This window comes from Bombina bombina, chromosome 3 (assembly GCF_027579735.1).
Source record: "Bombina bombina isolate aBomBom1 chromosome 3, aBomBom1.pri, whole genome shotgun sequence".
Classification (NCBI taxonomy): domain Eukaryota; kingdom Metazoa; phylum Chordata; class Amphibia; order Anura; family Bombinatoridae; genus Bombina; species Bombina bombina.
In genome coordinates, this window is record NC_069501.1 from 477,280,336 (window position 1) to 477,301,961 (window position 21,626).

The 21,626-nt window shown below is 37.6% G+C and overlaps 1 protein-coding gene across 1 annotated transcript in view; it reads right to left on the reverse strand.

The window, feature by feature from the left end:
* Positions 1-21,626, reverse strand: part of SMPD2 (sphingomyelin phosphodiesterase 2) — a 120,708-nt gene that overhangs the window by 15,581 nt on the left and 83,501 nt on the right. The window contains exons 6-10 of the mRNA XM_053706796.1: positions 15,649-15,738; positions 14,520-14,602; positions 11,952-12,084; positions 11,737-11,841; positions 11,402-11,552 (exon numbers count right to left, since the gene is read on the reverse strand). Of these exons, the coding sequence (XP_053562771.1) occupies positions 11,402-11,552; positions 11,737-11,841; positions 11,952-12,084; positions 14,520-14,602; positions 15,649-15,738 (562 nt within the window). The remainder of the gene's footprint in view (positions 1-11,401; positions 11,553-11,736; positions 11,842-11,951; positions 12,085-14,519; positions 14,603-15,648; positions 15,739-21,626) is intronic.

The following is a 21,626-nucleotide window of genomic DNA, read 5'->3' on the forward strand; positions in this document are numbered from 1 at the left end:
TATTGTTTAAAGTGAAATCAATACATTTAGTACACATTCTCCTATGGGGTTCCACCATGGCTTTTAAACATAATGAACAAGGGGGGCGGAGCCAGCTATTGAGGAGACCAGACGTGTATGCTGAGGGCTCCTGTATCTTATATGCTATAACTAATACCTATCAATACCTAAAGCAAACTTTATTGCATCAAAAGGGGACCCTGTCGAGGGTAGCACTATTGGTGGCGTTGGGAGCTCTTGAATAACTACTTTTGACTATCCAGAAGCTAAGATACAATGGAGGCCTGGGATAACTGGTGGCCAGCTGTGACGCAGCTCCTACAAAATCACTTCGACAATCTGGACCGGGCTCTGCTTAAGTGCTGTGTTCACACAGGAGTGGAGGAGATCAATCCCAAACGGCCAGCTAATCCCCCTGTTGCTCATACTATGAACACTAATATCTCAACTATCTATCAAAGTAGTTGCGCTACAATGTCGACCCCTGAAAGTTGTGGCAGCCATGTTTATCTTCTACAGCAAGAGGTTGCGTATACTTACCGCTGCAGTGACGAACTGATTTGCGGTGTTAGTCAAGGGGATTGCCCAGCTGTAGAGCATGCTTCCAGATCGGCAGTGGATCCGACATGCCTCAAGAGGGTCCTGACCTCGCCACCGAACTCACCTTTGGGCGCAACCTGCGCAGTTTCCGTAAGTGGCAGCCATGTTTGAGATGGTTCTCCCCAGCCTGGTGATGGTGGTGCTGGGCGAACTCTGACAGCTACACTCGCATGGGATAAGTTTGTTCTGCGTTGGGGTTCCAGCGCTCTGATACTAGAGGGCTTTGAAGTAAGGTACCTACAAAGTGAAGATATATTATCTGGTCGCAAGCTCTCTTTGAACTATTTTGAAGCAGGCTAAATAAAAAAGATGATTAACAAATTTCGTCAAGATTGACTGCCCTTTAACTGGTTCTGCTTCAAGCTACCTGACTATAAATATCAGAGTCCGTTATGATGACAATACTTTCTGATGTTTGGTTTACAGGCTATGAGACTGTTATATATCTGTAGCCACTGGTGTGGGGTAACTTTAATGAATATTACTTTGGAACTGTTTATTACTCCTCTTCTCTTCACTATTTTAAGTGCTTATATCTTTATATTTATATACAATATGTTAACCCTTACTTTACAGTATACTCTGAAATCCCCCATATGTTATTTCTAGGGCCACCTTCCCACTGAGGTGTGATAATTATATCTATGCTGATACCATTTCATTTAAAGCTGCTTCTTACATGCTATGCGCCATTCTATTTCTTTGTTTCTAGATATCATATACTATAGTAACATCACCTACCCATAACAGAAGTTAAGCTCATTGTTGTATCAGTCCATTTGTAGGATTCTAATCCAGTACTGTCCATCAAAGTTGAATTATCTCATTGCAAAGCAGCAGCTCACTACAAGTTGAATATATTACTCAGGTGTTGCCTAATGTGCTATAAAGACAGCTGGATTGTGTATGAACAACAGCGAGTTCCACAGTAAAAGCCCCAAGTGTGGAGCTACAATATTCTATGCTTGAATGGGGCTAGCTTATTATCATCCCTCTAAGTACTTATTTTATTACATTACATGTACAGACTCCTCATTGTTTGCATATATGGTGAGATTCCCAGAATTTAAACATTTCATCACATAATTCTTCTAAGTTTACAGATCCCCATGCTTCATGTATGGGCATTGTGCTTGGAGGAAGATTGTGTGCATGTCTTCTCGCTGCCAGCGGCTGGGGCGGTGTGATGATTGTGCCCATCTAATATACGGTTCTATAGATTAGTCTTAGATATATCCTCTCGCCACAATGCCTGTTATTGTACATAAATAATGTTCTAACTGTTTACTCTGTGCTAAAGTTATAGATTTGGTCTCGATTACCTATCTGCATATGTTGTGCAACCATGACATACTCCTGTGCTATCATTACTATTTATATTTGTATATATATACAGGAGAGCTGTATCCGTACTACTAACTAATACCTATCCTATGCTGTGATCTCAGTCTCTTCGGGATGTCCTTTTTTCTGACGATACTTTGGGCATAGCTATCCTGTGAGGCATAATTTTACTTCAAGACCTGTGATACGCTTCTGACGCAGGCTGGCCCTGCATTAACATTACCATTATTTCAGGCCTACTCACTTGTAATATCCTTAATGCAATATTATTCTAGGTTAGAGTTAATTTATCTCTACTTTCCACATAGCCATTTACATGCTTATAAGGCCTTACACAGAGACATAATGGGCCCTCATCTATCTCGGTCAAGCAACCAACTACAGGAGCTGACCCAATTGCAATCTCTTATAGATGTAATTGATTGACATATCTAGAAATTACTCAGATGTTTTATCGGCTTCTCCTGTATATTTTACCACCTCCTACCCCCCACCCCACATAATAAACCTCCTTTTTTAGGAGGGTTTAATACGCGGTTTCTCTAGCACATACCGCACCCTATTTCCCTTCTTTAATAGCAAAATCTTGCAGTTTGTCAAGATATTTAGAATGTTCTGAAACATAACAAAGTTCGAAGACGTAGCTTGAATATTCCTAAATGTTTCAGAAGCTTATATCAGTTGAAAATTTCTATTCTAATTTGCCATAGGTTCATGAGAGACAATCTTTATCACTCTATTTCCTCTATACATCACTTTAGATGACAGGAGTCCAAAAGTGACTTTTTTTATTAGGAGAGGAAAATACTATAAAGTAGAAAATGAGGTTTCAGTTTTGCCTGTTACAGATGAATATAGAGATGGTGCTTTCGGTTTTCTCATGACAAATGTGATTATAGCATAGTTTTGCACTCCTAAGTAATGTCATAGTTTGAAAGAATGTTTCTGAACACCTATGTAACTTGTTTATTTGCTGATGTTGTGTCAATAACCTCAATAAAAAAACATGTTTAAATAAAATAAACATAATGAACAAGGAGTTTCCTCTATGTCAGACATGTTTATACAGACTAGCAATGAGACTAGCAAGCTTGGAAAACACTTTAAATCAAGTTAACAAGCAATATAAAAAACAAAACAAAAAAACAAAACGTTACTGTGCCTTTAAGAGAAACAAATTTTGCCAAAATTTGAAATAACAGTGAAAAAAGGCAGTTAAACTAACGAAATTTTTACAGTGTATGTAACAAGTTAGCAGAGCATTGCACCCACTTGCAAATGGATGATTAACCCCTTTATACAAAAAACAGATTAACAAAACGAAAAATACGTTTTTTTAAACAGTCATAACAACTGCCACAGCTCCACTGTGGCTTTACCTTCCTCAATACACGACTTTTGAAGCCTTTTGAGCCCTTCAGAGATGTCCTATAGCATGCAGGGGACTGCTGAGGGAAGCTGAATGTCTCTGTCTGTAATTTTAACTGTGCAAAAAAGCGCTAAAATAGGCCCCTCCCACTCATATTACAACAGTGGAAAGCCTCAGGAAACTGTTTCTAGGCAAAAATCAAGCCAGCCATGTGGAAAAAACTAGGCCCCAATAAGTTTTATCACCAAAGCATGTATAAAAACGATTAAACATGCCAGCAAACGTTTTATATTGCACATTAATCAGAGTATATACCTCTGATAGCAAGCGTGATACTAGTCGCTATTAAATCACTGTATTTAGGCTTAACTTACATTAATCCGGTATCAGCAGCATTTTCTAGCAATTCCATCCCTAGAAAAACTTAAAACTGCACATACCTTATTGCAGGATACCCTGCACGCTAATCTCCCTCTGAAGTTACCTCACTCCTCATACATATGTGAGAACAGCAGTGGATCTTAGTTACTTCTGCTAAGATCATAGAAAACGCAGGCAGATTCTTCTTCTAAATGCTGCCTGAGATAAAATAGTACAACTCCGGTACCATTTAAAAACAATAAACTCTTGATTGAAGAAAAAACTAACTATATTACACCACTTTCCTCTTACTACCTCCAGCTATGTTGAGAGTTGCAAGAGAATGACTGGATATGGCAGTTAGGGGAGGAGCTATATAGCAGCTTTGCTGTGGGTGATCCTCTTGCAACTTCCTGTTGGGAAGGAGAATATCCCACAAGTAATGGATGATCCGTGGACTGGATACACCTTACAAGAGAAATGAGCCACAATAAAAGAAATTAGTCCCCAGTGCCTGCATCCACTGCCTACCTCAATCATATTAACCCTAAATAGGATTACTAGTATTCCTTGTCCCACTTAACTGTTAAAGTGCCATGTATTCCTGAGTCCCCAGAAATTAAAATACCTGAATTTACATCTGCCCGGCAGCAGGGCAGCTCACCTGGTTTGAGAGGGCCTCTTCCCTCACATGGACCTGTAGAAAAAAGGAAGACTGAATAATCCTAATCAGGCTTCCAAGATAGGGCAGCAACAACAGTTTGGGAGGCGCAGTGAGGATTATACCCCACAAGTTCCCAGATGCTTAAAAGCCACCACTGCTCTACTGAAGAGACTGACGTGGACTGCGGCTAAAAACTCCCAGGAAGACAGAGCAAACCTGCTCTGCTTCAAAATAATAAAAACAGAAAATAAAACACAAGCGCTTCCCTATGCAATACACAAGGTATCGTGATAAATAAAAATGTAAAATGACCTCAATAATTCAGCCTGGTAGAATGAAAAAAGTATACCCAGTCCACATAAGGTATAAAAGATATACACAAAAAATTGAGTCACAGATCTTGTAGCCCGCGTCCGAAAGGCCGGCTAAGTCTCAAGGTATGAAAGTGTAATCACCGACCTTTAAAAGCAATATATATTGCAGATTGTAACCACAAATGGTTGGAGCGTAGGACGAGGGCTGTGTAATTTCCACCAATCTGAATGATCCTGTCGCCAATGCCGTAATGTATACAGACGTGTAAGGTTGCAGCTCTCTGTAGATGAAGGGTCTCTGTTGACTCCTTCCTTCAAGAGGAAAAAGTCTGGTGGATACCAGAAGAAACGCGTTGAGGTTAAAACGTGTTTCTCCTCACTTGCAAACCCACAATCAGCTGTTTGGCGGGCGGTGAAATCTGGAAGCAGTTACAGCTTCTTGGAACCTGCAAAGACTGATATCGTGTTTGTTTGGGGAGAAACTCACGGTGATATAATCACACACTGTTTATTTGATTTTAAATTGTGTACGTGTATTTTTATATTTGCGCTGAAACATTTGCTCAGTAAATACTTTTACTCTTAGAGAGGCTCCTTTGCGCTCTTGTCTTCTTTTATCTTTCAAAATAATAAACTCTTGATTGAAGAAACTTCTTTCAGACACCTCAACTTTACCACCTCCTTGCAACGCAGGCAAAGAGAATGACTGGGGGTTGTGGGAAGAGAAGTGATACACAGCTTTGCTGTGGTGCACTTTGCCTCCTCCTGCTGGCCAGGAGTGATATTCTTAATAGTAATTACTGATGATCTGTGGACTCACTGTGTCATTAGAAAGAAATTATAATGGTGAGTCCACGAAATCATCAATTACTAGTGGGAATCAATACCCAAGCTAGAGGACACAGATGATAAGGGAGGGACAAGACAGGTAGACCTAAACAGAAGGCACCACCGCTTGAAGAACCCTTCTCCCAAAAGAAGCCTCAGCTGAGGCAAAAGTGTAAAATGTATAAAACTTCACCTCCTCCTTGCACCGAAGGCAAAGAGAATGACTGGAGGTTATGGGTAAGGGAAATTACATATATAGCAGCTTTGCTGTAGTGCTCTTTGCCTCCTCCTGCTGGCCAAGAGTGATATTCCCACTAGTAATTGATGATTCCGTGGACTCACCATATCTTAAGAAAGAAAGAAATATGGATGATCACTAAAACTTTGCTAAAACAACAAATCTAATAATGGTATTGTTGCATCCCGTGACAGAAGCAGTGTTTTTTCATGTCAGCGATGTTGCCAGACTTTTGATAGCCTCACCTTGCACACATTTTAGCAGTGAATTTACAGTTTACAAGTTACATAACACATAAATATATATATATATAAAAATATATTATATATACATATATATATATATATATATATATATATATATATATATATATATATATGCATCCAGAAAGAATCTGGTTTCCCCCATCACCCTTATGGAGACTTCTCCAGGGTTATAATTCAAATGCATACAGAAAGAGAAACGCTCTGCTAAGAACAAACAACAGCTCAGTAGCTTGTTCCATGGCGATTCCAACAGCAGATTACTGTTCAGCACTCTGTTTTTGAGGTTATTTATCCGTGCAAACTGCAAGGGTCCATACCAAAAAACCCAAAAATAAGTAGAAAGTTCAAGCTGCAGCAGCACTGAATAAAAAGATTTTTATTTATGCCAATAAAAAGTTACAACGTTTCGGACCAACTGTCCTTAATCATGTATAAAATCACACTGACACATACAGGCTTAAAATACCCTTAACCCCTCCCATTCAATTATAATACACACCTGTGATAATCTATCTACATCAGTTAACTCCACCTAGTGTTCACACACCTCTTTTCTTAAAGATTCTCATATAACTTCACAGTTGTTTTATCATTGTGTGTACACAACATAGACATTCTAAATCAGATACCTATATTTTTTGTTAACCCTCAGAATTTTTTAGACCTTTTTTAAGCCTTTACCTCTTATAAAAAGGGACAGTAATCAGAAAATACTCCAATCCATTTCTCTATTCATACCTCCTGGCCACATAGTACCTAATGTATAGATCCAAAACAATTCTTTTTGCTGAAGTTTTTTCTCTCTGTTGTCCCCCCTCCTGGGTTTCTCTACATGATCTATAATCTGAAATCTAATTTGACTCAGACTATGCCCAGCTGTCAAAAAATGGTGAGCCACAGGTGCATCTACATCCCCTGTTCTTATGCTACTCTTGTGCTGGTTCAACCTCTCGCGCACCTTACGGGTGGTCTCTCCTACATAACCCCACCCACATGGGCATTTGATTAGATACACAGAATATTCTGTGTTACAGGTGAAATAACCTCTAATCAAAAATTTCTTGCCAGTACGTGGGTGGCAAAATGTGGAGCCCCGCACCATATTGTTACAGTTAGTACAATTTAGGCAGGGAAAGCAACCATTGTTTTTTTTGTCAATATATCTCTGCATTTTCGTTTTACCGGGTCCTATATCTGCCCTAACAAGGGTATCCTTAAGATTTTTACCCCTCCTGTATGCAGGCATTGGCGGTACTTGAAATTCCTTCACTTTAGGGTTACATTCACTTAGTACACTCCAGTGCTTTCTTATAATCCCTTGTATTTTATCACTAAGGGGAGAAAAATTACTCACAAATACCATTCTATCTGTTTGGTCTTTTTCTTTATTATTTTGTTGTTCTAACAACTTAGCTCTCGGAATGTCTAGAGCACTATTTATGCCCTCCTGTATCATTTTAGATGGATAGCCTCTCTTTGTGAATGCACTCCCTATCTCACTAAGTCTCTCCAGTGCCAGACTCTCGTCCGATACTATGCGTCTTACACGCAGAAACTGGCTCTTTGGTAGAGATCTAGTGAGAGTGGGATGATGTGCACTACTGTAGTGTAATAGATTGTTACAATCTGTTTCCTTTCTATACAGATCTACTGACAATAAAGTCCCAGACTTTTAAACTTTGGTATCTAGAAAGTTAATGCTTTCTTCACTATGGACAAGTTTAAATTTAATATTAAGGGTAGCGCTATTCAAATCCTTAAAGAACTGTTCCAGGGTCCCAATGTCGCCCAACCACACACCGAACACATCATCTATATAGCGCCACCATGTGGCGCCATATAGAATAAATAAAGGGTGGCTATACACCACATGCTCTTCAAACACATTCATGAAAATGTTCGCGTATGTGGGAGCGACATTGGAACCCATGGCTGTGCCCTGAAGTTGCAGAAAATAGTCATCTTGGAAAAGGAAGTAATTACACTGCAGTACAATGCCTAGCAGTTCAACAATAAAATTTCTCTGCATCTCACTTAGAGATGCAGAGAAATTTTATTGTTGAACTGCTAGGCATTGTACTGTGGTGTAATTACTTCCTTTTCCAAGATGACTATTTTCTGCAACTTCAGGGCACAGCCATGGGTTCCAATGTCGCTCCCACATACGCGAACATTTTCATGAATGTGTTTGAAGAGCATGTGGTGTATAGCCACCCTTTATTTATTCTATATGGCGCCACATGGTGGCGCTATATAGATGATGTGTTCGGTGTGTGGTTGGGCGACATTGGGACCCTGGAACAGTTCTTTAAGGATTTGAATAGCGCTACCCTTAATATTAAATTTAAACTTGTCCATAGTGAAGAAAGCATTAACTTTCTAGATACCAAAGTTTACAAGTCTGGGACTTTATTGTCAGTAGATCTGTATAGAAAGGAAACAGATTGTAACAATCTATTACACTACAGTAGTGCACATCCTCCCACTCTCACTAGATCTCTACCAAAGAGCCAGTTTCTGCGTGTAAGACGCATAGTATCGGACGAGAGTCTGGCACTGGAGAGACTTAGTGAGATAGGGAGTGCATTCACAAAGAGAGGATATCCATCTAAAATGATACAGGAGGGCATAAATAGTGCTCTAGACATTCCGAGAGCTAAGTTGTTAGAACAACAAAATAATAAAGAAAAAGACCAAACAGATAGAATGGTATTTGTGAGTAATTTTTCTCCCCTTAGTGATAAAATACAAGGGATTATAAGAAAGCACTGGAGTGTACTAAGTGAATGTAACCCTAAAGTGAAGGAATTTCAAGTACCGCCAATGCCTGCATACAGGAGGGGTAAAAATCTTAAGGATACCCTTGTTAGGGCAGATATAGGACCCGGTAAAACGAAAATGCAGAGATATATTGACAAAAAAAACAATGGTTGCTTTCCCTGCCTAAATTGTACTAACTGTAACAATATGGTGCGGGGCTCCACATTTTGCCACCCACGTACTGGCAAGAAATTTTTGATTAGAGGTTATTTCACCTGTAACACAGAATATGCTGTGTATCTAATCAAATGCCTATGTGGGTGGGGTTATGTAGGAGAGACCACCCGTAAGGTGCGCGAGAGGTTGAACCAGCACAAGAGTAGCATAAGAACAGGGGATGTAGATGCACCTGTGGCTCACCATTTTTTGACAGCTGGGCATAGTCTGAGTCAAATTAGATTTCAGATTATAGATCATGTAGAGAAACCCAGGAGGGGGGGGGCAACAGAGAGAAAAAACTTCAGCAAAAAGAATTGTTTTGGATCTATACATTAGGTACTATGTGGCCAGGAGGTATGAATAGAGAAATGGATTGGAGTATTTTCTGATTACTGTCCCTTTTTATAAGAGGTAAAGGCTTAAAAAAGGTCTAAAAAATTCTGAGGGTTAACAAAAAATATAGGTATCTGATTTAGAATGTCTATGTTGTGTACACACAATGATAAAACAACGGTGAAGTTATATGAGAATCTTTAAGAAAAGAGGTGTGTGAACACTAGGTGGAGTTAACTGATGTAGATAGATTATCACAGGTGTGTATTATAATTGAATGGGAGGGGTTAAGGGTATTTTAAGCCTGTATGTGTCAGTGTGATTTTATACATGATTAAGGACAGTTGGTCCGAAACGTTGTAACTTTTTATTGGCATAAATAAAAATCTTTTTATTCAGTGCTGCTGCAGCTTGAACTTTCTACTTGTTCCATGGCAAGCTACCACCTAGGAGCACCCTCTTTTACCCCAATTGTGCTTTTCACAGATAATAACTTACCATATTCCCAATACAATACAATACCATATTCCCCTAAGCACATTGGGCAAGGAGTCAAAGAGGCTGCTCCTATGTGGTAACTCACCATAGAACAAGCTACTGAGCTGTTGTTCGTTCCTGGTACAGCAACTCTCTTTATGTATGCTAATTATATATATACTATATATATATATATATATATATATATATATATATATATATATAAAAAAAACCCTCAGAAATAATATAGAGCAAGTAAGCAATTCTTTATTGTGCAAGCTGAACTGAAGTGAACAACATGGCTAGCCAAGAACACAACAATATCGCTGATCTGTGAATGAGCACTGCTTCTGTCATGGGGTGCAAGAATTTTTAAAACCAAAATGGCAGTGCCCAGTTTAAAGATGCAGAGATTTACTAACCAGCAGTTATAAAGGATTAAAATAAAATAATGTCATTGAAGAGAGATCCAGGTACAAGAGGAATAATAATAGCTTGGTGAGTAGTAGCTATGCTGCTGTAGTTGTACCTAGCAGTTTAATGCCTCTTTAAACTGAATAAATGGATTCAGATACATGCTGGAGGGGCCACAATGAAAGAGAGTTCCATATATAAAGAAGCTGCCCACATGATGACATTATGTGACAGAAATAAAGTATATCTTTTTGCTTATATCAGTGTTTCACAACTCCAGTCTTCAGGATTCTCAACAGACCAGATATTCATTACATCTTAACTAGTGAACAGGTGAAATAGTCAGCTGATGAGTGAGCTGATTATTTCATCTGTGCTCTAGTTAATATACATAAATGCTTTCAGCTTCTACTTTATTAAGTCCCTTCATATATTTGAAGGATTCTATCATGTCACCTCTTTTCCTTATATCCTCTAAACTATACATATTTAGATCATAGAGTCTTTCTTTGTACGTTTTATATTTTAGTAGCCCTCTTTAGGACAGCTTCTAGTTTATTTATATCTTTCTGACAATATGGTCTCCAGAATACTGTGTACAGTTCTGGAGACCAGATCTTCAGAAAGATATAAATAAACTAGAAGCTGTCCTAAAGAGGGCTACTAAAATGGTACATGGTCTAAAATATAAAACGTACAAAGAAAGACTCTATGATCAAAATATGTATAGTTTAGAGGATAGAAGGAAGAGAGGTGACAAATCCACCCGATCTTGTACGATCGGGCTGATTGACACCCCCTGCTAGCGGTCGATTGGCCGCAAATCTGCAGGGGGCGGTATTGCACCAGCAGTTCACAAGAACTGCTGGTGCAATGATAAATGCCGACAGCGTATGCTGTCGGCATTTATCGATGTGCGGCGGACATGGTTCGCTATAGCGGATAATGTCTGTCCGCACATATATAAATAGACCCCAAAGACTGTAAATTAATTCAAAAATGCCTGGGACATGCATAAGGCTATCCTAAGAAAAAAGTAACATGTAATATGGGTAGACTTGATGGGCCTTTTTGGTTCTTATCTACCGTCAAATTCTATGTTTCTATAATGAATATCTGGCTTGTTAAGAGTCCTGAGGGCTAGGTTTCGGAAACACTGCCTTATATTGTCAACTGTAGACTAACTAGACAAAATTGAAGCACTTAGGTACTCACGATTTTCTCTACACTGATTTTTGACACCTGATAGCCTCTGAAGACACAAGGTAGCAGTAACAATCTCATGGTCGGAGTAGTGCATATCTGCTAAAGGAATCCCAGAGCCTGTGTTGACTCGACGACAAGTCACAGAAACATTTGGATTCGACTGGAGGAGAAAGCACATGATTTCAACTGTCAACTATGCATATAACATAAATGTATTAGACAATGTTAGATACCAAATTAGAGTATGTATTTTCTTTATCAGGGTGATTATCTTTACACATAACATTATATGTACTGTGCTTGCTATATAACTATATCTGCAAATCACTGGTCTAGGGTGTCACCTGGTACATAATGTAATCAATTCTGATGCCTTGAGGAAAATTTTTCAGCTCCTGTTGGTTTGTGTATGGGTTACTTGGAAGCAATGTACAGCCATTTGGTGGACCCTAAAAATAAATTTTCACAGTTTAACAATTGACAAAAGAGTAATAAAGTTAAATAATAAAGGTGGAAAGAGATAACCTAGGAGGTGTGCTGAATATATTTGTATGCTTACTTCATAATCAGAACATTCTGTGTATGCATCTTTAAGCTCCGTCCATTCACGAATAAGGCGGAGCCCAAGGTCCCCTGGATGCATGTTTAGGTCTCCAGCTAATATCACAACCTCTGATCCCCTAGAGGTGTGCCTAAGATCAGAGGTAAACCAGTTATTTCCGCATTGCTCTTTCATTAGACTTGTCCTAACTTCATTAGACTTGTCCTAACATTCATATTTTTTTTCATTTACTTCATCCATTACACTCCTCCTTACACATAACCTTATACACCTCACTTCATCCATTGCACTCCTCCTTACACATAACCCTTACACACCTCACTTCATCCATTACACTCCTCCTTACACATAACCTTACACACCTCACTTCATCCATTACACTCCTCCTTACACATAACCCTTACACACCTCACTTCATCCATTACACTCCTCCTTACACATAACATTACACACCTCACTTCATCCATTACACTCCTCCTTACACATAACCCTTACACACCTCACTTCATCCATTACACTCCTCCTTACACATAACCTTACACATCTCACTTCATCCATTACAATCCTCCTCACACATAACCCTTACTCGAAGGGTTCCAATCAGCCAATAGAATGTAAGCTCAATCCTATTGGCTAAGTGGATCAGCCAATAGGATGAAAGATCAATCCTATTGGCTGATTGCAACAGCCAATAGGATTTTCCCCCCTTAATTCCTATTGGCTGATAGAATTCTATCAGCCAATCGGAATGTAAGGGACGCCATCTTGGATGACGTCATTTAAAGGGAAACTTCATTCTTCAACAGCCATCGGAAGAAGAGGATTCTCCGCGCCGGATGTCTTGAAGATGGACCCGCGCCGGATGGATGAAGATAGAAGATGCCGTCTGGATGAAAACTTCTGCCCGCTTGGATGAAGACTTCTGCCGGCTTCGAGGAGGACTTCTGCCCGCTTGGATGAAGACTTCTGCCGCCTGGATGAGGATGGATGTCCAGTCTTCCAAAATTGTAAGTGGATCGTCGGGGGTTAGTGTTTGGTTTTTTTAAGGGTTTATTGGGTGGGTTTAATTTTTAACTTAGGGTTTTGGGCAATGGGGAGCATAGGTTTATTTAGATAGGATTTTATTTGGGGGGTTTGGTTGTGTGGGTGGTTGTTTGCATTTTTTTTTTTACAGGTAAAAAAGCTGATTTCTTTTGGGCAATGCCTTTTAAGGGCCATTGGCAGTTTAGTGTAGGCTAGGGTTTTTTTTTATTTTTGGGAGAAGGGGGTTATTTTGATAGGGCTATTAGATTAGGAGTAATTCGCTTTTATTTTTGATAACTTCTTTTTTTATTTTGTGTAATTTAGTGTTTATTTTTTTTGTAATTTAGATAAATGTATTTTGTTAATTTAATTTATTTAATTTTATTGTAATGTTAGGTGTTAGTGTAACTCAGGTTAGGTTTTATTTTACAGGTAACTTTGTATTTATTTTAACTAGGTAGCTAGTAAATAGTTAATAACTATTTACTAACTAGTCTACCTAGTTAAAATAAATACAAACTTAGCTGTGAAATAAAAATAAAACCTAAGATAGATACAATGTAACTATTAGTTATATTGTAGCTAGCTTAGAGTTTATTTTACAGGTAAGCAATTATTTACTTTTAAATAGGAATTAGTTAGTTATTAATAGTAGGTTTTATTTAGATTTATTTTAATTATATTTAAGTTAGGGGGTGTTAGGGTTACGTTAGGGTTAGGTTTAGGGGTTAATAGGTTTATTATAGCGGCGGAGTGAGCGGACGGCAGATTAGGGGTTAATAATATTTAAATAGTGTTTGCGATGTGGGAGGGCAGCGGTTTAGGGGCTAGTCATTTAATTATAGTGGCGACGATGTCGGGGAGCAGCGGAATAGGGGTTAATACATTTTTTAAGTGGCGGCGATGTCCGGAGCGTCACATTAGGGGTTAATAATTTTATTTTAATATTTGCGATGCGGGAGGGCCTCGGTTTAGGGGTTAATAGGTAGTTTATGGGTGTTAGTGTACTTTTTAACACTTTAGTTATGAGTTTTATGGTACAGCTTTGTAACGTAAATTTCATAACTACTGACTTTAGATGGCGGTACGAACCTGGTCAATATAGGGTGTACCGCTCACTTTTTGGCCTCCCAGGCAAAAGTCGTAATTCGGGCGCTATGAAAGTCCCATTGAAAAAGGACTTTTTTAAAAGTGCGGTACTAACGTTGCGTGATGGCCAAAAACGTGTGCGGTACACCTATACCTACAAGACTCGTAATAGCAGCGTTAGGGAAAAAGATTACGCAAAACTCGTAATCTGGCTGAAATTTATTTAAGTCAGGAAAATGCATTATTCTCAGAACAAGAACTATATTTTAAAATGTTCTTTTTATACAAAACAAACAAAAAAGACAACAAACTCCCTTTATATTATTCCTTTTATTCATAAAATACTCTCTTCCTCACGGCAAACTATATTACACTACACCCTACCGCTTGGATTCTTTCACACCTTTCCACACGCTCTTACTCTGCTCTTCCATATATCCTCCCACCGCTCACCGTATAAACTGTGCCAATTCCCAACTCTGAAGGATGCGATGGGATTGATAACAGTCTTTCTCTCGACAATACTCTGCATGAAGCTACAAAACATAGAACAAACGCTAAATGCATGGACTGTCAAGTCTTTAAAAAAGGGACATAATATTCATATGCTAAATCACTTGAAAGTGATGCAGCATAGCTGTAAAAAGCTGACAAGAAAATATGACCTAAACATCTCTATGTAAAAAGTGAAGTTATTACTCACAAAAGTAAGAGCTCTGTGAACATTTATACTTCAGCTACTATCCAGCTGCAAGTTGGGAAAAAAGTCAATCAGCATCAAAGTGCTGAGGTCATGCTTTGCTTTGTTGTGATCTCATGAGATTTCATAGTAAACATCCTTAAACTCAATAAGAAAATAACATGACTGTGCCTGTACATGCCAGATGCAAACTCCCTTGAAAGTCCAGGGACTAGCATCCTGATTGGCTGCTTAAAGGGACAATCAAGTCAAAATTAAACTTTTATGATTCAGATAGGGCATGCAGTTTTAAATAACTTTCCAATGTACTTTTATCATCAAATTTGCTTTATTCTGTTAGTATTCTTTGTTAAAAGCTAAATCTAAGTTAGCTCATATACTAATTTTTTAAGTGTTGGAGGCCGTCTCTTATCTTAGTGCATTTTGACAGTTTTTAACAGTTAGGCAGTGCTAGTTCATGTGTGTCACATAGATTACATTGTGCTCACTCCAATGGAGTTACTTATAAGTCAGCACTGATTGGTTAAAATGCAAGTTTGTCAAAAGAACTGAGGTAAGGGGGTAGTCTGCAGAGGCTTAGATACAAGGTAATCACAGAGGAAAAAGGTATATTAATATGACTGTGTTGGTTATGTAAAACTGGGGAATGGATAATAAAATGATTACCTATCTTTTTAAACAATAAAAAATGTGGTGTAGACTGTCCCGTTAAAGTCTCTTTACAGTGGGGTGTAAATACTTAGGAACTTTGAGGTACAATTTCTTCCTTTTTTTACATAGAGATGTTCAGGTGATATTTTCTAGTCAGCTTTTTCAAGTGCTTCAACATTTGGGTAAATAGTGATGTTTTTAGAGTCTTGAAACAAGTTATTAGTTACTCACATGGGTGATGTAGACGTGGCACAGGAATCCGTGCACTCTGATTTTGACCAGCCCTACTGCTTTCCCACAAAACCAGTCACCGTGATTAATCTTCCATGTACATAGAGAAAAAATATCACACATAGATTTAGAAAAGGATATTTGTGGGAGAAGACCCAGATAAAAATTGTGAAAAGCATAAAGCAAACATGAAAAAAAAACATTTAAAGGGACTTGTAATATAAAATGTTCAATTATGCTTTGTAAAAAAACCTTTACATTATAATTCCATTATTTATTTTGCCTCCTTTTTCTGTATTTTAAATATGAATATTATGGAGCTTCCAATTCTGAGAATTGGAAGTGAACACTGCAGACTTCCCAAGCCTAACCCTGCTGCATATCTGTTCCTAATGGTCTCAGTAGAGGTGATAAGATACTGTAAAACAATGCATGTTTTGCTAACAAAATGTGAGTGGCTAGCATTGTGTACTCCAATAACAAGTTTAAAGCGGCTCCTCCAAATAAGGCAAGTGGTGGTAGATTTTGGCCACTGAAAAACAATTGCAGCAAACAAAATGTTAATGTATTAAGAAAGGTTTCACACTTAACTGGTATGTTTACTTGATTGCTAGACTACATAAATGTTATGCAATTACAAGGTGGTTTAAGTCTTTTTAAGGACATTCAAAGTACATATTATACGCCTGCAGAATCTTGGGAGTTGAGAAACCTGTTACAAAAATCAACTGATTGAAGAAAATCAACTGTTCCAAATAAATCAATTGTAGTTGAAGAGAATGCACAAATGTTTGTGAAACTAGAACACGGCAGAAATTAAACAAATAACTTATTTTTGTAAAAAAATATTTTAAATAACAGTAAATTTAAAACTCTCTGAGTATTAAAAGAAAAAAAAAATGGTATTTCATTTTTTTAATCAAGATTAAAGAGACAGTAAAGACATATTTAGACATTCATGATTTAGACAGAGCATACAGTTTTAAACAACTTTTCAATTTACTTCTATTACTTAATTTGCTTCCATCTCTTGTTATCCTTTGCTGAAAGGTTTATCTAGGTAACCTCAGTAGCAGCAAAAAACCTAGGTTCTAGCTGCTGATTGGTGGCTGCATATAGTATATACCGATTGTCATTGGCTCACCCATCTGTTCAGTTAGAAACCAGTAGTGCATTTCTGCTCCTTCAACAAATGATACCAAAATGAAGCAAATTTGATAATAGAAGTAAACTGGAAAGTTGTTTAAAATGACATGCTCTACCTAAATCATGAAATAAAAATGTTGGGTTTCATGTCCCTTTAAGGGCCGAAATGTCATCCTGTTTCAGACCCCAATGGGCAAGTTCTGTTTTATATGAATATTTGTGGCTGGATTGGCTTATGTATATATAGTTTATTTTTATATTTGTATCCTTGTTTTACTTGAACTCTGTAACACTTATTGCTCCTAACATCTCTTCAGTTAAAAGTCTGATTTCATTAAGAAATTGCAATTCTGTTTTTCATATATTTAAAGGGACATTAAACTGCTAGGTATAACTACAGAAGCATAGTTACTACTCACTATGCTATTGTTTTTTACCTGGTTCCTGCAGCTTTATTTTCGTATTTTAACCCTTTACAAGTGCTGGTTAGTGAGGCTCTAAATCTTCACACTGGGCGCCACCATCTTGGATTTTAAGTAGACTCACACACTGTGACAGAAGTGGTGGGCACTCACAAATCAGTTATATTGTTATCTTCTTGACAAGCCTTATTATCTTCAGTTAAAAGTGCACAATACTGAGCGAGAGCTGTACATTTTCGCAGTGAGCACATTGCTCTTTATTATTCCTGAGGCCTTTTTATATATTTGATATGTAACGTTTAAAAAGAGTAAAAAAAACCTACAAATATGTAAAGCTTCTGTTTCCTGTTGTGTAAGCTAAGCTAAAGTGCAGCTACAGCTGTCCAAAGGCAGTAGCATCACTGATCTGTGAAAGTGCACTTCCTCTATAACAGGATGCAATAATACATGTGTTACAAGATGGCGGCGCCCAGTGTAGCTTTACCAACAGGCTTCTGTAATGGGTTAAAATAAAAGAATGGCTTTAAAGAGGGAGGAAAAACAATGGCATGGTGAGTAGTAACCATCCTAATAGCTGTTACTGTCCCTTTAATAAATTGAATATGTATTACTTGAGATTGGTCTATTTAAATCTTTATTTCTATCGAATGATGACACAGGCAAACTTACTGGTTATCCAATATTTCTTGACTTTTATTTACTTGACCCTGATCAAAGGAGACCTCCTTATAAAGAACATCTGTCTTTCAAGTTTATGAAACAAAATATAAATTAGTTAGTATAAGATCTCTTTTCTTAAATTCATGGTTCTACGTTTAGGACACAGCCATCTTCTATAGTTCCTCTAATCTACAAGTCAATTAAACTATTTGAAACCCTTTAATTCAGTTTACAAATATGGCAGCATTCTGGAGCCAACTTGAGCGTGGCCTGGAAATTAACCAGCCGCACCGGGCTAAATTTAGCTGTGGCTGGTAACAGCTAATAGTGGTCGGTGGGGCAACTGGGAGGACACTTTGGGGGATCAAAATCTGGGCACCAGGGGTTAATTTCAAGGTGCCAGTGGTGCCTAGGCGCCTGGATTTGTCGGGCCTTGTGTTACTGTCATAATCAACAACAAAAAAGATACAGGACAAAGGTAAGACAAATGTAGAACTCTGTCTACATAAATAAGACTCAACACAGACAATCATTTTTAAGACATCTTTGACCTGATTCTTTAAAGGGACATAATATCCATATCCCAAATCACTTGAAAATGATGCAGCAAAACTAAAAAGCTAACAAGAAAATATCACCTGATCATATCTATGTAAAAATGGAAGATATTTTACCTAAAAAATTATTCAACTCTCAATAGTAAGTGCTGTGTGAACAATTATTCTTCAGCTGCTGTCCAGCTGTAAGTTGGAGAAAAACTAAACAATAGCCAATTAACATCAGCAGTGTTGATGTTACACTTTGATTTACTGTAATCTCCTGAGATTTCACTAAAATCTTGAAAAATGTCATAGTAAACTTCCTTAAAGGGACAGTATAGACCCAATACTTTATAACTTATTGTTACATACCAGACAAGCATCTTGCAACCGGTTCCACACCTATAAGCTTGTAATAATCGTTTCTTAGCAACCGAAAATGGCCACAAAGTTCTGCCCATAGCTTTCGTCTTGTTCAGTTAGCTGTTTTCTCCAATGAAAGTTTAGCAATGCACGTTTAATATTTTTCAGTTAGCTATTTCAAATTGCCCGTGCACAAATCAGCATGTGTGAATAGGAAAACTTATTTAAGAGCTGATCGTGATTGGAGAAACGTAACATACTAAAATATACATACAATAGGTAAGCAGAGCTTGGCGGACATTTTCAACTCCTGACAAACTATGAATATTTAAATGTTTTTATGTTCTTATTAAAAACTCATAGATGTGTGTCCAGTTGCAGGATGCTTCTCTAGTATTTAACAATAAGTAATCAAAATTATGTATTGGGTCTAGACTGTCCCTTTAAACTGAGGAGGGAAATAACATGACTGTGCCTGCACATGCCAGATGCACACTTCCTTTCAGGTCCCAGGACTAGCATCCTGATTGGCTGATTAAAGTCCCTTTACAAATAGTATTTGGCTACTGAGGACATTTTTACGTCAAATATCTTCTTTTTTTTACAGAGATGTTTGTTCAGGTGAAACTTTCTTGTCAGCTTTTTACAATTATGCTGTATCAATTTCAAGTGGTTATCATATCCCTTTAAGGCCAGTGGTTTTAGAATTCCCTTTTATAGCGTGTTAATCACATAACTCAAAATAGAACAAAATTATAGCTTGTAAATTCCCACCAGAATAGGGTAATTAATTCCTCCTATATTTGCTTGATAAATTGTGTTGTGTCTCTTAAAAATATTGTATCGTTGTACTTTTATCTTTCGTACTCATGGACAGCGTTGCGGAACTTGTTGGCGCTTTATAAATAAAGAATAATATTATAAACGTGTATACTTAGCTCATATTCTCAAATAATAATGTGCAAATGTAAAAAATCTTAAAAGAAAACAAAACAACAAAAGTGAATGAAATAAATTCTCAATAGCACTACAAATGTAACAAGAATACAGATGGTAAAAATGAATAAATGCTTTTATGTTTCTCTACAAATCGAACAAGTGAAAAAAGAGAACATTTTGATATCTCTAGAAATATATTCCAATACATTAGAAAAATATTGGAAGAGTTTTAGTGTGTTTCAAGTTTATGAAACAATATATAAATTATAAGATCTCTTTTTTTTTTTTTTTTTTTTTTTTTTTAATTTTTATTGAGGTTCAGTTGGTGGCACAATAACAGCAATATATTTCAGTACAGTTTACATGGAAGAAAACCGATCAAACAACAGTTAAACATGTTTTGTACAACATAAATAGAAAACAGAGATTAAAACTAAATAGTAAGTATCTTGCGTGCCAAATGGACTGTAGGTCTTCTAACTAAAATAAGAGGCCACTTTTGGACCTCATAATGTTATAAGATACACAAAGCTATAGAAGACTATCCTACATGTTAGGGGACCACTCATGGATCCCTGTAGTGAGCCTCATTTTTCTTATTAGAATTTTATTGGCAAGCTATGGGAGCCTCCTGTAAGATGTTAGGCCACTTTTTGGGCCTTAAACTTATTAAGCTAATGCATGGAGGGTTATAATAAGAGGCTGGATACAGACTCATGCCAATTGCTAAAGAATTGTGCTACAATTAAGCAATATATTTCTAGAAGCGCTGAATATATGTGGGATAAGTACATACATGGAGCCTGCGGAGACAATAGAAATCTAAAGTAGCTGCAAATGGGAAATATGTTCCAAAGCCAATGCTCCAAAAGGTCTTAGGGAGACTTTATATAATATTTATAAAACTTTTTTTAACAGGAAGCCTTATATACCAATATGTGAGTGGATGGCAAATGAACTTTGTAGCTATGAGTTTGCATGAATTTTCAGGAATCCTTGAAAGGGGGGTAGTTTTAGATGAGACATGTCTAAGTCGAAACAAAGAAAATTAAAGGAAACAAGCATAAAGGGACCAAGCTAGACAAGTGCAATATGATCAAGGGTCTCACACACACAACTCAATGAAAAGGGAACCTATTGTGAGTACCGACTAACATATTATACTAAGGTAGGTGATGTTGCCGAAGCAATTAGAGAACTAAATATAAGTCCTACTGTCCCGGCCGCAGACAGCAGGATCAAGGTTTAATTATAGAGTGGCACTACCCAGAATGAAGTTAAGAAACTCGAAGTCCCTATCTAGTTATGTAATGTCAGCATAGCTAAGTGGTGTGGTTACTTGGCTACTGTGTTGGCATATTACAAATAATAAAGGAACTGCCCCATTTACAAATCACCTCTTTCCTAAAGGAATACAGCAAACAGCTATAAATTTGCAGTCTTTCATGTCTAGAAGGAGTATGCTGACAGATATACACAGTTAAAACATCCACAAGACATTGGTATAACAGTAGATAAAATGGAAAGTAATATTAAACAACTTATACATTTAAAATTAGGCAACAGTAATCAAAGCTTACTGGCAAAGAGAGTTCAGACTAGTTTGTCGTCATGCAAGATGAGAAATCTTTAACTAAAGTAAATAGACATTTTGAGAAATGTCGGTGTAGTGGCCAGTGCTTAGAAAATAGTGGGCCATTAAACTTGCTGTCTTACCCTATACCCAGTCTGTTCACAAAGTTGACCCAACTGCTCCAGTCTCCAAAAAAGCCACACCAAATGGGCGTCAGGGAACCAAGACTTAGCTCTGTGCTACTACTCCAGAAGGATTGAGCTGAAAATTTCAGCGAGTCTGAAGGAGTAATGGTAGGAGTCTTCGCCATTTCAAAGTCTGTGAGGGCATGTCGGC